The following is a 14,394-nucleotide window of genomic DNA, read 5'->3' as shown; positions in this document are numbered from 1 at the left end:
CACACCTGCTGTATAAACCACACTCGGCTTCTCACCAGAGACTCCTTACACTTGTTTTTTGCCTGTTCACCCATCCATTCGTAAATATTTTTTTCCACTCTCACCCAGGCTGTTCAAGATATAATGCACATGGGATCCATTTGAATCCAATACCACAATTGGGTGATGCTCACAAAATGCAAATCATACTTAACCTGAAAGACAAAAAAAAAAAAAAAAAAAAAAAGGGAAGTTAAGTCTCTGCATTGCAGCATTATTTTCATGACAATTAAGCACATTTAGCCTCACAATTATAATGTTTTATTTTTGTCCACTATGAAAACAATGCACCTACAGCTGGTCAAACATATTCATCAAGTATTAATGGGTGAATTTCATCAAATCATATTTTACCTACAAAGCAAGAATATATAATAGGAAATAATGCAAATAATGCATAAATAAGTCAAAGCTGGTCAAACATATTTATTAAATATTAATGGATGGATCTCACAATGTCACACACTGTAAAAAAAAAAAAAAAGTCAAAATATGCCATATTTCACAATATTATAAATGTTATTTTTAAAATGCACAATTTTTTTTTTTTATTACGACACATTTTTGGATGTTTTTGCATTATGACAAGTATGTTTTTACAACAATTCATTTTTTTTTATAGTAGATATAGGAATTGCAGTTTAAAGTAAATTTTTATTACAATAATTAGAAAATTTGGGGGAAATGTGCTGAACTGTCATGACAGTTTCACAATGCAAAAATCATAAGTTCCTAACAAAAAATCACTTTGACCCCATTATATTATCAAAGAGTCATCTTTATCTGGCAAAATAACTTTTCAGAATATTATGTCTGGTGTCTAATAGCAAGTAACAACAGTTTTTATTCCAATACCAATAACTGTTATAACAATGGCATTTTAGAGCAGACTGCTGTTACCTTGGTGCATTTTTGTAAGGGTCAAGAAAGAGAGGTTATATTCTTCCCTTTCCGTATAATCTTTCTCTAATTCACTTTCCTTCACATTTCCACTGCTCCCTTCTCTTTATTCCACTGATGGTCTGGCTTTGCACTCTTTCTCTTCTCTCATCCATCTCTCCGGCACCTTTATGGCTCTGAAAGGGCTCCCTAAAATGTCAGATGCCTGAGTGTGCACTGCTGTTTTATACCCCACCTTTATTCCTCGAGTGGAACACCAATAATAAAAATATAAGTATGATTTAAACAGTAATAAACAAACTCATCAGTATCACTTTCTGATAAAGATGGCTTGAATTCAAGGATAACAACACCTGGAGTTGGACAACTATCTTTTATGTATGCAACCTTTCATGCTCGGTGTGAGGAATTGTGGGTAAGTTGGAGTGCAGGCACTCATCGTCAAGATTTCCATAACCCCATAAACCTGTAAACCGATTATGTTTCATTATATTTCAGATGTAATGTATTCCAAGCGAGTGGTTTGTTTGTGCTCAAGCCAAATCTTGTAAATCGCACTATGGATTTCATTGAGAGTAATAAAAAAAAAAAACACATTGTTTTATGGAAAGAATTGAACTTTATTTTCACATTATTTTATCCTTGCTGTTCTTGATATCTCTCTTGTGCTCAAGATGTGTTTAATGAACTTTAGAAGTTGTGATGAGACGATTTAAAGTACAGTTTTCAGCCTAATAATTCTGGTGTTTAGCCTATACAGAGCGAGAATTAAATTTACTCTTTTATTATCTGTCTGATGAAGCCTTTTATGCTTAACCAACAGTTTCTCTCGCTCTGTTAATATTTTCTTTCCCTCTGTGGAGTATATGGGGAAGATGAATAAAAAGCTTTAATTAATTGAGCCAAAGTTAATGATTTCTAGACAATTGCTCTTAAGTAAATGGCACAATTCCTCATCCATTTATATCCCCATTTTAAATCCATGATGAATTAACAACCCTATGTGCCTTTTGCCTTGAGGACAGACCATAATGCACCCCACATCCCAGTGTTCTGTTGAGGCTATGGCTGAATCCTAATTTACATTATTATCCATACTATTTAGTATGCAACATTAGTGTTGGTGGAAAAAATGTTAGCAATTAAAGTCAGTCTGTGCTTTCAGCAAACATAATGTACTAATTTCTGTAGACTCAAAACAAGTACTGTTTGTTTTCTTGAGGATTCAAGTTAAATATTATTGTATTTTAAGTTGAGGAAGTTAGGTTGTTGAGCAAACCTAAAGGATTACTTTTTTTAAGGAAGGAATTATTATTATTATTATTATTATTATTATTATTATTATTATTATTATTATTATGAGTAGCCCCTTTAAAAGGTTAAATAAAAATAGGTCTATAGACAGTTTCATCGGGCGCACGCACTTGGCCCTAAGTTAACTTCCGGTCTGTGTTTTGTATATTGGTCTGGCTGCAGTGCCGTCTACAAACGCAGTTAAAGTTAAGGTGATGAGGAGACTGAAGTTTGGCTCAGGTGGTTGTGCTGTGGGATGTGTTTCCCATACATTTATTTATTTGTGGAGACTCACCACAATTTTAAAACTGATCGATTTTACAAAAGGCTTCCTTGAATAAACATGAGCACGTACTGCACGTTTAATAATAATAATAATAATAATTCCTTACATTTATATGTTTAAATATCAAAACGAGGCTATATTTCCGAAGTAAGACTTGCATGTTATATGCCTGATAAAGCAGCGTTTGTGAGCGTAGCTCTGTTTGCTTACAGCTGTTACTGGGGAAACCTCTAATTCTCGTGCTTTAAAGCATCTCCTGCCGGCGAAGAATGAATTTGCATTTTCATATTTAGTTTGTTATCAAAAAAAATCTACTCTAGATGGACTTGGCTGTTGTTATTGATTCTATTTGGAAGTCTACCGGAAGTAAAGTTAGGGCCACAAAAGAGCACTTGCGCAGTAACGTTTGTTTATGTTGTTGACGTTGAAACCGTCTCAAAGGTTCTATACACTTGGAAATGAAGAAATGTCACCAATAAGAACAATAATCACCCTAATGGTGACTTAGAACATATTTTTATAACTAAATATAATCATAAACAACACAAAGCTAAAATATGTATTCATTCTGAATATCAAATATTTCCCCACGTGTTGACCAAAACACACACATCAATGCATCATGACCTTGTAAAGTCAAATTATAACTTTCCTCAGTACAAATAGTTTTAGAGCAGCTTGACAGAAAATTATGATGTTAATGTTTTTGATATCTTAATGCCTTCTAGTCAACAATAAGCAGATTAGAGCTTGTTGATAAAATAGTTTACATTTTTGACAATATAAAAATCATATATAATTGCTCTTTAGTAGGCTGCAAATTGTATAACTCTATCCGGTAAGATTGAATTTACTTACAGTAGTTGTATAATTTGTTAGTATTAATTAGAATTATTAATTCATTATGTGGTGATATTGAGTATTACAAAAGCTGTGGAGTCTAAAAGTTGACTTCATTTAATTTTCTGTGTAATACCAACCTTCTCTAGGGATGGGATATAATGGGATCTTCATTGTTTTTGTGCTCGTTAAATGCTTAAAAATATATTGCCCTCTTAATTAGCTTCTGTGTATTTACTGTTTATTAGTAGCAGTGTTTGGTTAACTACTCTCCAAAAAGCCAACTCGACAGTTTAACTACATTGGAATTAGGAGTAGTTTATAGCTTGTCGCTTCAGACTAGTATTAAATGTATTCACCTGAAAAAAAAAAAATAAAATAATAATAGGAGAAATGAGTTTCAAATATAATTAATTTAGCTAGATGCCTTCAATTGTATATGCATACAATATGTTACAAAGGTATATTATAACTTCAACAGGCTACAACATTTTATGATATGTGGCATGTCCCAATAATTTAGTTTAATTTAACTGCATTTTCATTGTGTGGACATTTCTGTTCTAAGGGAAAGCCATACTACTGATTTAGAGTGACATTAGTGTGGGTGGATGATGACCGAATTTTCAGTTAAAATCAATTGATGTTAATGTGAATGCATAATTTCTGTGAACAGGCTTATAGTGAGCGATTTTGTGAGAGACATTCTTTACCACAGCAATCTGGGATATGGCATACATGGATTTGTTTGTCTTCTGCATCTTGTTTTAGATTTCTAATTGTATTACATCTAGTGTATTTCAAATTAGTCTTGACATACAAGTGTACTTAAAGTCCACTTTCATTACAGTGTTTCAAAACACACTTAAAGGGGTCTTATGATGCAATTTAAATTTTCCTTTCTCTTTGGAGTGTTAGAAGCTCTTGGTGCATAAAGATGATCTGTAAAGTTGCAAAGACTAAAGTCTCAAATCCAAAGAGATATTATTTATCAAAGTTAAGAATCTGCCACACCCCCCTAAAACGGCTCATTCTAACATGCCCCCACGTCTACATCACTATGTGGAAATATTTGCTAAATGCCGCCCCAAATGTTTCAGTAACCGCAGTTAGTGTTGAAGCAGCCATGTCAGGGAGATGCTGTGTGTATCTACACAAAAGCAAAAGACCTTTATTTGCCCTTCCAAAAGTACATGCATTTAGGAAGCTTTAAGATTAGGCTACTTACAACAGAAAAGCAACGCATTTTATGGACGAAGGTTTCGCGAAACTATAGGAGATGAGGTAATTCTGACTTTGCTATGACAATCTGCCACTTCTGAATCATCTACTGTAAGTATGTTTTGTTAGTTTAAGTATTTACTATTGAATGTTAAAATACAGGGTTTTGCGTGTCTCGTTTGTGTGTATGCGCGTGCTGTGTGAGAGAGAGAGTCACAGGGTCACACAGTGGAGTCAGCTGTCTTAAACTTCCGTGGCTTGTGTACTGTAAATACACATCACTGTGTCTGTCACACCACTCTGTTCCCCTTTTGGGCTTGAACTGATGGTAAAACTAAGGACATTATTAACTGCCTTTATATTTATTTTGAAAGATGAAGCTCACGATTTATGGAGGGGCTCGTTACATTTCTGACGAGTGCTTGCGGTGTTCGGCCAATCACAATGCACTGGGTCAGTTGGCCTATCAGAGCAGACTGCGCTTGTTGGAAGCATAGACAGTAAAAGAAATGGACACAGCGACCCCATTGGATTCAATGGAGACAAGTGAAGTCAATTCGAAGCACGCACTTGGGGTCGAGCGTACTGCGTAGACTCAAACTGAGCTTGATGATGTAGATGTCACTTGAGCAACCTGTCTGTGCGACAGAGAGTCGCAGGTTATGACCATAGACTGTAAAAAAATATGGACGTAGTGTCCGTGACGTCACCTATAGACTCCTCAATCGCGGTTTTGAAGCCTAAAGTGTGCAGAGCGGGCTTTCACCATCTTGCCAGCGCGTTACCGCGCGACTCTCCTTGATAATCGAAAATGGGCAAAAAGGCGGGAGCTGATTGCTGAAGCCACGGCCACCTAGCGCGACGGCATTGTCAGCAGCGGCAATCCACCTGTCACTCAAGTGGCCACGCCCTTAATTATGTAGAACTTTAAGGCTTAATATAATTTAAACGGATGAGTTATAAAAAAATTCACCCCCCTCACAGTTGTCATGAAGGCCAAAATTAGCAATATAGGCCAAAATCAATTTTTAAACCAGGCTGTAAACATGTTTTTTCTGCTGTAAAGTTGGGCATTTTAACATGGGGAGTCTATGGGACTGACTCTCTTCTGCAGCCAGCCTCAAGTGACCAGTCGATGAATTGCAGTTTTAGTCACTTCCTTATTGGCCTCACGAGAGAGAGCGGGAGGTTGCCGCTCGGTTATGATGCAATTGTTAGCCTATTTTTACAAAAACTGCTTCTACGGGGCCACAACAAAAGATACAAGGTAATGGGACCTTTTATGCATTTTCGTGTTTCTTTAGAAATAATGAATGGACAAATGGAGTCTTTAAATGCATCAGAAGTAAAGTTATTCGCTGTCAAAGTGACGCTAAAATGAATCGGAGTAAATGGAATGCTAACAGCAGGTGGGGGTCAGCTAACCAATGGCGGCGCCCAGGGCTGCTTCAATAAAATATGAAACCCTGCCCCCCTGGTTGGAAGGAGGTGCTTTGTAGAAAATTACACATTTAAGAGAGGCGGGCCATAGTGCACTTGCAATAATATATAGTATTTGAAAAAATACGTTTTTTTTTTTTTAATATATGTATATTCTGTTTCACCAAATACACAAAATTATGATTTAAAAAAAAGCATCATATGACCCCTTTAACTGAACTTTTAAAATATTCACTTTGTAAAATGTTTTACTTTAAAGTCTTTTGTGTCTTTTTAAAGAAGTACATTTACTGTATTTTGACATACTAAGCACATATATAGATATTTATTATAATTTTATTATAAAACCGCTGTGCTATTTGTAATTACATTTAAATTGCAACATCGTCATTACAAATGTGTAATTATTGATGTATTTAAATACATGAAAGTTTAATGACATTTAAAGTATATTTTAATTTTAACGTTAATGCTTTTCAGTACATTCAGCAGTACTAAGTACTAGTTCATTTCTTATTATGTAATTGCATATAAATATGTACTTAATTGGGTTAAAAAAGCACTCAGATGTTTGCTGATTGCATTTAATGTATATATATATATATATATATATATATATATATATATATATATATATATATATATATATATATATATATATATATAATACACTCATTCAAAGCGTTTTCTTTATTTTCATGACTATGAAAATTGTAGAGTCACACTGAAGGCATCAAGGGCTATTTGACCAAGAAGGAGAGTGATGGAGTGACAGATGACCTGGCCTCCACAGTCATCGGTCCTGAACCCAATCGAGATGGTTTAGGGGTGAGCTGGACCACAGACGGAAGGCAAAAGGGCCAACAAGTGCTAAGCATCTCTCGGGGAACTCCTTCAAGACTGGTGGAAGACCATTTCAGGTGACTACCTCTTGAAGCTCAAGAGAATGCCAAGAGTGTGCAAAGCAGTAATCAAAGGAAAAGCTGGCTACTTTGAAGAACCTACAATATGACATATTTTCAGTTGTTTCACACTTTTTTGTTATGTATATAATTCCATATATAATTCCACATGTGTTAATTCATAGTTTTGATGCCTTCAGTGTGAATCTACAATTTTCATAGTCATGAAAATAAAGAAAACTCTTTGAATGAGAAGGTGTGTCCAAACTTTTGGTCCGTACTGTATATATATATATATATAAAACTGTAATACATTTTCACAATTGTAAATGATGTAATGTTTCTGAAAACATTACATTTAATTTACACTTCAGTATATTATTTTAAAGTATATTATTTCTGTGGTAAGTATGGTAAAGTATACTTGTTTTTAACAAGGGTTAAAACTGGTCAGGGAGTTTCAAACAAAACTGCTGACAACAAAGATGTGGTGTCAGCATAGATAAGATGAGACTGTTTCGGGATTTAGGGATGATGTTATGTCATCATATTTTGATAAACCTTTTTGACATTATATAAAATTGTTAAAGCAGTATAACATTCTAGAATCATAACATGTTTGCATCTTCCTTTCTAACTATCTAATAAGGTTTGAATCCCAGCCTTAAGTAATGTTTTTCTTTCATTTGTCAAGTGAAATGATGAGGTTAATTCCCACTTTCAGTGGTTGTGTTTGTCAAATCATGGGTCAAAAGGCCACTGATGTTACCTCACGCTCTAAAAAATAAGGCTTATTTTAAGATTTCCATACCTAGCCCACAGCGTCAGTGCGTGTTGTTATGTAACATTATATATAGTTAGTTGCGTGCAATCAAAACCTTTTATTTCAATGAATTATTCATGGCATACAAATAGAAAATACACTTTAGGCCTTTAAACACAGTCCAGTACACTGTAATTTATGGACTCCAAAACAATAAAAATAAAACCCAAGCTCCTGAATTCAGAATGAGCAAAATCATGTTTTCACAGAAAAAAAAGGGAAGCAATAAATATGGGAGTCACTTTATATGTAGATTACAGTGTACAGATGCAGACAGTATGAAGGGGGAAAGTGAGATAAAATTGTTTGTTTTTGTGCACAAACCATATCTGAGGCAATATTTCTTTACTTCTGTTCTGTAATCTGTTTATTCATATTTCGAGGGGTGGGGGTGAATGTTATTGGTCGTGATCAAAGCCCCCATGTTGGTTTGAATCAATACTTTGTGCAGATGTCCAATGCTGCTTTTACACATATGACAATATTGATTGTTTGATGATGATGTGAACTTTAATTGAATAATATCTTAGCATATAGAAACGTGATCACACTCAGACTGCATGTTGTTGGGGAGTTGAACTTCATTTAAACTACTGATTTGAAAAACAAAATGGCATTAAAAGTGTTTCATTTGATAGCATGCAACTTACAGTATGTAAATATTTACACTAAATACAATTAATGCAACTTGGAAAATGTTTACTTGTCTAAAACATTGTGATGTACCACATCATTTATCAAAAGTTTTTTGAACAAGAATGTTGAATTTTTAAATTGTTTAATTTTATATTTGGTAAATGCATTGCAACAAATGGTCTTGTTGCACACACAACAAACAACTACATAAATACTACAAATAACCTCAGTGCCAAGGTTCACTAAGGTTCACTATAGGTTTCAATGTTTTTCATGGACGAAGGATGCGATTTTCGGTACACCGTACGAATTCAGACATACTATTCTTTTGACATACTGTTTTTCACATACTATAATGCATATATGAATTCAGCTAATTCCATACTCTCTTCAGTAGGAACTGCTTTTGAATAGATAATTACTTTGTGCCCACTAAACAGTATGTTCTATATAGTAGGAATGTAATCTGAATTAAATACATTCGCCATGTTGTCTTTATCATGTGATCTGTCAGTTGTCACTTCGCTGCCATTCAATAATCCTCTTCTGTGGCCTCCAGGGATCGTAAAGTGTCCATCATGTGCACACTTCAGAATCTTGATGCAAGGGTACTTTTTGTCTACTCTTTTCATACTGTGTAGTACTGTGAGTTTGGAAATACTTCTTTTTTCACATACTGTTTTTCATATATTATATAGTAGTAAAATATGCTATTTCAGTTGCAGAATATTGGACACACTACTCTATTTCTATACTGTTTTTCACATACTACAGTATATAGTATGAAGGTAGACATATTAGAATACGGTTAATACATTAATTTAACCAAACTGTTAGTTGGGGGGGGGGGGGGGGTTGGACTGTCTGTTTAAATGACCAATAGCAAATGGGAGAAGTGTTTGAAAAGGCTTTATTCAGTAATTTCATTAGCTTCTTAATCTTAACCTATTTTTAATCAGTTACTTTTTGAAGTACTTTTTGAAACGCTGATTGGCAGATATAAAGGTAGTGGCTGCCTTGGTGACAATTATGGTGGGCCATGGGCATAACACTGACAGAGGAGTTTGAAACTGCATTTGAGTTTTAACTGCAGAATGAATTACCTTTTTGTGCATTGACAGGGGCCTTGAAGTTTTCTGTTAATATGATTTCACCAGCAGGTACATGGAGGGATTCCTGTAATACTGAAACAAAGGTGTATGTTTTCATGAAGGACAGTATGTCTTTCCTTTCTCTGTCTTTATTTCTTCTTGCTCTCACACACAGTCTTTCTTTCTTTCTGCATGTATAATGCATTTCAAACAGGGCATTCGTCTCCATAATTTGATAGGTGCCCTCTTTCACATTGAACGTGATGGATTCAGCTCTCTGATGAAGAAGGATAACAAGAAAGCGTGAGGAAGAGCACATGTGCATGTGCGTCGCTGTGAGTGAGTGTATAATGCGAGTGCACTGCATTGTTTTTCATGGAAGACCTGGAACATAAAAGGCAGTGTGGATGTTCTCTTGAGTTAATTGGAGAGGATAGATGCTCAGAATCAGTCGAGGCCAAATATAAATGAATGATCTGACCATTGACTCCATTATTAATAAGCACAGTAATGGTGTCGCTTCATGATGTCTGAGTTGCAGACCATTTGTTTGGATGCAATTTGTCATTTAACACCATGTTAAATTTGTGAGCAAATTGGATCTGCTCCTATCAGATGTCTATAAATGAATCAATATAATACTAGTAAACAATATTATACAGTCAGGACTAAAAAGCACAAGATACAACCTTTGCTCTGACTACATCTGAACCAGCCCAATACAACAACTTTGGCCCATCCAAAGCTAAAGTGAGTGGTGTGAGTTTGGCATGGGACTACCTGGTTATCCAACCAATGGCATAAGGAGTGTTCAGGTAACAATTATTTTGCAATTACATTCCATACACAGTAAGATTTAGTAAGTTTATCCACTGCCATCGTTCACTAGTGAAGTTGTGGTGCCATCAGCCAATCAGTTATCGTCCTCTACCTCAGGAATAAGTCATATGGCATTTACCGTATGGCTCAGTTTATTGGCTCAAAAAGCTCTGATGCTGTGTTTAAGTCTTAATGGATGGATGGTATAGTTACAAGTTTGGAAATCACAATTATGATGCTGTGATGTATTTATTCATATTGTATTGTAGTACCATACTACTAATACTGTAATAATGTATTGTTTAGTGTTTGTTAACGTTAGTTAATACATTAACTAATGGAACCTTAAAGTGTTACCATGATTCTTAATAGTGTTAGTTTTAGCTAACAATAACAGAACTAATATGTGATGTGTTTCACTGGATAATTCACTCTGTTCTTTATTCCTGACATAGAAATTAAGCTTTTTTAGTCTTAATGCAATATTGAAGAGCAAAGCATGCACATTTGGTGTGTAATTGGTGGTTTTCTTTATATTTTAGCATTGCTATTCTATCAAAAAGAATGGTGTGATATCATTGCACACCTCTTTGTCAACATAAACGGGTAATATTTCATTGGTCCCTGATTTTCATAATAGCACACACAATGTGTACAAACTAAAGTGCACAGTAAGTTTATTCAAAATACTCCCAAAGAAAGATGATTGGAACTTCCATTTCATGCCTTTAATGAATGTAAAGAGTCTCTCAATGGTAATTATGACTTTATAGGGGGGGTTATTTGCACTCAGCCTATAAATATGACCATTCTGACTTCACATGCTGTATGAATCCCCATGAGCAAAGATGAAAAACTGCATCCAGGACAAGACATTTCTGTCTTATAATTAAGCTGTATATTGCCTAAAAGTGTATAGAGTGGTGCGAGTATTTATTTTATCTCTGTCCTGTTTTAACTGGAATGAGGTCATGGAAATTGCACTGAATTTCCTATGATATCTTCCTATTTGCCCCTCTCGTTTTGTTTCTGTTTTTCTTTTCATCCATTCGGGGGTTGTGATGAGTCTGTGCAGATGTAAAGAGACTGTTTATCAGTGGCATACTTTCTCCTTTTCACCTGCGGCTTAACGGAAATTCATCATAAAAAAGGTTCTACTGTTTTTACAACATCTTCATTGATTCGTCTCCCTCTCTCTTCACTCATCTTTCTCTCTCTCTCTCTGAGCACTTTGTGTGTCTTCCAAAAGCAGTGAACATCTGCTTTCTCTGTCAGTACACACACCACCCCCTCACCGGCTGAGAGAGTGATTCATATAGCCGAGCCCACACACACACACACACACACACACAATAAAGAGGTGACAGAAACAGTGCGCTCTACTTTTGGCTACCATTAGGTGGCACTCCTGCATTTCAGGCGCCGTAGACCCAGCAATACAATCTGAAACATGATGCCTGCAAAAACAAACAGAGCATTTGATGCGTCGAACATGAATCGAAGAAACACCTGGAGCTGCGACACATGTCAGCGGGATCGCGCTTCGTATTAACCCTTGCGCTTTACTTACAGCCTTGATTCCCAACAAATCCAAAATCTGTCCGATCAGATGTGTATAGTACATAGGCTTAAGTCGGGTTTACTCTCATTACAAAGTTGTATTCATAAATAAATTAATAGTGCTTTTGAACATGACTGTATTGTCTGACGGGGCCCGTCGCCACGGCATGTTGAGATCACATGACCAGACGAATATAGGGTTTATTTCAGTAATCATCCTATTATTGGATAGGTTCACTCTGGAATAAATTAATAATGGATAACCAGAAATAGCACATTTACCATCTCATCATTAACTCAATTGGGGGAAAAGTGCACAACCAACCAAACTGTCACATTTGTGAATTTGTCTACATACAGAAAAAATAAAATAAATAATAATAATAATAAAATAATTATATGCAGACCAATCTGTTAACTGATTAATTGATAAGAGCAAGTCCAAAAAATAAGTTATGATGCTGGAGTAATGATGCTTAAAATTCAGCATGGCGTCACAGGAATAAATAGCATTTTACAGTAGGGGAGAGCAGGGGCGAAAGTACCATTTTTCAGAAAAACTTCATTTTAAAAGATAATATTGTATACAGAGATATATTTCTGCTGTGGCCAGTAACTCAGAAGTGTGGTCTAACAATACCAGGTGGTATTTTGTAGAAATGTAGAAAGACTTCAGTATAATTTCACTTTGAACATAAGTTGAACATTGAATCACATGACATTTCTCAGCTCCGTCAAGGATTGCATACTGAATATGCTGTCATAGCTGGGAATGCAAATGCAGAAAGAGGCTCGGAGAAAATCGCTTTGTTACTTTCGACCCCATCGGTTGGGACGAAAGTAACACACAGGTGGGTCAAAAGTAACACAACAATATAAGCTAGATTTTTTTCTGTTAGTCTTATTTTTCTTAAGTATACCTGATTGTGACCTTGTTAATAAGGAACTGCAAACATATTTTGCCCTTTATCTTTGCCAAAAAATTATTAAATTACATTTTCATATTTTCATTTTAAATTTAATTTTAAGTTTCATTAGATGTCTTAAAACCTGACTGTATTTTTTTATTGTAAATTTCAATGTATTTTTATATAATAAAAAAAAATCTGTATGCACAATATAAAAATTTAATCACATTAGCATAATAAAAAAAACCTCTAAACATAATGTAACAGTAGGCCTATTTATGTTTCCATCCAGTTGTTTTTATGCATTAATTGAAAATGTGCATTAAAACATCTGGAAACACTGCAAATTCATAGGTGGAGGTGTAAAGGCTAAGATATGGCTAAAACCTAAATATAAATGTGATGTAGCAGCTGCCCAGAGAGTGATGTTCCTCTATGTCCAGAAACGCCCTCTCAAAAAACATCTGTCTTTCTGACCCTCACTAAGACATATTCTTTTGGTATAATATGACATAAACATTTGTAAGAAATGATGCAAGATACAGAAATTCACAATATAGATTGCACTGGAACAAAATAAATACTTTTTGTTACTGTAGTGGGACAAAAGTAACAATTGTTACTTTCGTCCCGACAGGAACTCCTGACATTTAAACTCAATTTAATTTTATATATATATATAAAAAAATTGAAAATGCAAACTTTAGGATGTGTTAAAGTACTAAATTAACTGTAGATTGATCATTACTGTGACACATGAAACAAGAAAAACAAAAATTACAGCTTCAACAATTTCCTTTTTGTACTCGAAAACAGTTTTACGGACCTAACTTCGGGAAACGATGAGGAAATCACATGATATTTCTCAGCTCCGTCAAGGATTGCATGCTGAATATGCTGTCATAGCTGGGAATGCAAATGCAGAAAGAGGCTCGGAGAAAATCGCTTTGTTACTTTCGTCCCACGTTACTTTCGACCCTGCTCTCCCCTATATTAAAATAGAAAACAGTTCTATTAAATTGTAATCTCACTGCCTCAAACATTTGTACAGTAAGCTAACTAAAAATGTCCATGTTCTCTTTTTTCAATATTTTATTTGTACGTTTCCAGGTCTTCCAGGATTTCTATATCCAGGTTCTCCATGACCGTGGAATCCCTGTTTGTATTTTTGTCAGAACATATGGAGTACAAAAGCTCTTGGTCATTGTGCTGCAGCTCCATCTCTCATTTGTGCATGTGCTGAGTGTTTTCTCATTTATCTGATCATGCTTTCTGAGAAAACGTTATCAAGATAATATTATGGAGTGCATTTTATGCTGTTTAATGGAACAGATGTAGGCTTAATCCTTCATTGGCTCATACAGAATGAATTGAAGTAATTGTCTTTATTAGTAAATAAAGACTGTGCTTAGACAGAAACACTGGAGATAAATATAGAATATATGAAAGGATTACTAATACCCATGTATATTTGAGTGACATAATGTAATAAAGCTAGAATATGCCTTTTAAAGCCTGATCACACTAACTTCATTGCTGGTTTTATATATATATATATATATATATATATATATATATATATATATATATATATATATATATATATATATATATATATATATATATATATATATTA

The 14,394-nt window shown here is 34.7% G+C and overlaps 1 protein-coding gene across 2 annotated transcripts in view; it reads left to right on the top strand.

Annotated features, from left to right (window-relative positions):
• The window catches only part of prodhb (proline dehydrogenase (oxidase) 1b), a 21,872-nt gene extending 20,341 nt beyond the window's left edge, over positions 1–1,531 (top strand). For both annotated transcript variants that reach the window (XM_026240633.1, XM_026240632.1), the window contains one exon: positions 1–1,531. This exon is cut by the window's left edge and continues 175 nt beyond it. In XM_026240633.1, coding sequence (XP_026096418.1) covers positions 1–16 — 16 coding nt within the window. In that variant the 3' untranslated portion in view covers positions 17–1,531.
• Positions 1,532–14,394: the final 12,863 nt, after the last annotated feature.

Source organism: Carassius auratus, linkage group LG30F (genome assembly GCF_003368295.1).
Source record: "Carassius auratus strain Wakin linkage group LG30F, ASM336829v1, whole genome shotgun sequence".
Taxonomy (NCBI): Eukaryota; Metazoa; Chordata; class Actinopteri; order Cypriniformes; family Cyprinidae; genus Carassius; species Carassius auratus.
Note: the sequence above shows the minus strand (reverse complement) of the source record. Positions and strands in the feature narration are given on the sequence as shown.